Source organism: Emydura macquarii, unplaced genomic scaffold, assembly GCF_026122565.2.
Source record: "Emydura macquarii macquarii isolate MOO-44397 ecotype Brisbane River unplaced genomic scaffold, CSIRO-AGI_Emac_v2 contig_341, whole genome shotgun sequence".
In the NCBI taxonomy this organism is placed as follows: Eukaryota; Metazoa; Chordata; order Testudines; family Chelidae; genus Emydura; species Emydura macquarii.
In genome coordinates this window covers 1,384-4,086 of record NW_027130478.1, presented here as the reverse complement: position 1 = coordinate 4,086, position 2,703 = coordinate 1,384, and the positions used below count along the sequence as shown (strand labels likewise).

The following is a 2,703-nucleotide window of genomic DNA, read 5'->3' as shown; positions in this document are numbered from 1 at the left end:
CAGGTGGACTGTTCTTTGTGTGAAGAAATACTTCCTCTTTGTTTATTTTAAACACGTTGCTTATTCATTTTTTGGCAGGGCCTGTGGTTTACATTGGGAGGCACAAGTCTTGTGTCACAAGTGTTTTATACAGGCTGATAAAAACGTGGGATGAATTCCTTGAAATCTGATTGGGTGGGACTGCTTTCAAAGTGGGTGGGCCATGGCCCACTCATGCCCACCCATAGCTAGAGAGCCAGGGAAGGGCCTGGAGTGGTTGCTAGGTACCACCAACCTTCAGTCACAATCCGCTCTGCACCAGGAAATCCAGGGTGATTCACACCCTTTCAGGGCACCCCAGCTTCGACATGTACATGCCCGGGTTGTCAGCCAAATATACCCCCCTGTATTGCTGTATGGGGACATAGACAGGGCCATGAGCCAGGCCACACAATCCCAAGGTGAAGAATCGCCTTTGTCCCATCCACCACCTGGGGGAAGCAGTGACACACACACACACACACACCCACACACACACACACACACACACACACACACCACAGCGGTGGGGACCAGAATGAGGATGGGCACCAGGATTGAAGTGCATAGGGCACCAGCTTTTAACTCCGCAGTTCCTGCACTAAATCCACCAATACAGAGCACAAACAAAGGTTTGCTTCTTTTAACGTGCGTCTCACTGGTTTTATGGCAAGCCGAGAGGTAAGGCCAGGGAGTGAAGCAAATTCTCCCATTCTCCATATGGTAAAAGACACCCTGAATATTTCCTACTTAACACAGCACCTGTCAGAGGTGGAGCAGGCCGCTTCTGGGAAAGGGGGATGAGCCAGGGCTTCAGTCGTAGCTACTTCCCAGGGCCCAGGGCATTAATCTGTCTGCAGGGGTGTCTCAGACGTCTGACCCGAATCCCATCACTGACCCGAACTCCCACCATCCCACTACCGTGGGTGGGAGCTTCAATACAAACTGCCGGCAATCGGGGCCTTAATGCGATGGAGGGAAATTACCTTCCCTGCAGGCCTCTGTTCATTCCTTTCTTAGCACAATGTAAGAGCAGGACGCCCAGCGCCCTGTGGAGGGCCTGCAAAGACAGCTGAAAGGAGCCAGCCTGGCTTCTTCTCTCTGCCCTAGTGCATACAAAGAAAACCAGCCAGTGACACAGACACAGCTGGGGGCTCAGAAAGGAGACCCGGCCACTGGGTGACTGTCACACCAAACTGCCCTCAGTTTAACCCTTCCGTTCCCTGCCAGTGCGGGGTGTGGGAACATGGCGCAGGATGGTCAGAATACAGGTCCCACTGCATTTCATACCGCCAGGACATTCCTACGTCTCCCCTAGTGAGAGTTTCACGTTGCAATGAAGGCTCAGGGCTCGAACTAGAAATCAGGGGTAGACTTTTCATTCTGGGTTGGAATTGCAGTCTGGGGTAACGCTGGGATCCAGTGTTCTCACTGAGGTGTTCAGTTCGTTGTCAGCCTGAGATCAATGTTAAGGTGAAGGTCACAGTGTATCCTAAGGAGCAGAATTTCGTTTCGGAGTTAGGTGTGGGACAGAGACGATGGGATGTGAGCCCCATGGCCAAGTGTAAATCTCCAATTTCCAGAGCAGTGTCACTCCAGTCAGAGATCAATTGCCGGCCCTTCCCTCGGCCTCACACAAAGAAACTGAGTTCGATCTGCGGAAAACATTGGAGTCCCTTATAAGGAAGAAGATATGCAAATAGCAGAGCGACTTGCCTCTTTAAATCTATGTCTTCCTCTGCCCAGGCTGCACCCGCAGACACACCCCGCACCCCTGTGTCTGTGCAGGGACCAGCCAGCCCCGCTGCGGACTTTGCCCACCAACACCAGGAAAAATGAGATTTTTGCTCCCTGTGATTTTCGCTCTCACGGCTCTGGAAGGTATTTTCTTCCTCTGAATAAGTGGCGGGGTTCGGAGAATATTGTGTCATCGCTGCTTTTATAGCGATATTCACAACCTGTCTTTGTCTGCAGGTGCCCGCTGCCAGGTGCTGGTGGAGTCCGGAGGGGATGTGAAAAAGCCCGGAGACTCTCTGCGCCTCTCCTGCAAAGCCTCCGGATTCACCTTCAGCACCTTATATATGAACTGGGTCCGACAGGCTCCTGGGAAGGGACTTGAATGGGTCGCCCGTATAAACCCCAGTGGGGATACTTTATACCCTGATGCAGTAAAAGGGCGATTCACCATCTCCAGGGATAACTCCAAGAGTGAATTCTATCTGCAAATGACCGGTCTGAAGCCCGAGGACACCGCCCGCTATTACTGTGCGAAAGAAGGACACACTGACACCAAACCTATCCGTGCTCGTGCAAAAACCCAGGCTGCGGAGTCGCCCTTCTCCCGGCAGCTGCGTGGGGGCAGCAGTGACACAGACACAGCTGGGGGGGGCTCAGAAAACAAATCCGGTCCCTTGGTGATGGTCACACAAACCTGCCCTCGGAGTTAACCCTTCCCGTTCCCTGCCAGTGTCTGCCCTTCCTGCCCAGAGCCCCGCCGGGCCTGCGGTGGAGAGACCCATCGCTTCACCCGTGACCCCCACTCCGGAGTGACTCCGGCTCCGAGTCACTCTCCCCTCCTAGGCCGGGAACGCTGGCTGTGCTGGGGCCCGTCTGTGTGTCACACTCACAGCACAGGGGCTGCCAGTTTGCAGGAGACACGTGCATTGCGGGACCGACCCAGCGCCC

General features: G+C 54.1%; 1 gene segment (V, D, J or C); it reads left to right on the top strand.

The window, feature by feature from the left end:
* Positions 1-1,264: 1,264 nt before the first annotated feature.
* On the top strand, positions 1,265-2,370 carry LOC137141062 (Ig heavy chain V region 914-like; the record flags this gene model as incomplete). The annotated part of the segment is given in 2 exon segments: positions 1,265-1,277; positions 1,993-2,370. Coding segments are annotated over 2 exon segments (391 nt in total), but the record flags the coding sequence as incomplete, so codon positions are not given.
* Between the last annotated feature and the right edge of the window lie 333 nt (positions 2,371-2,703).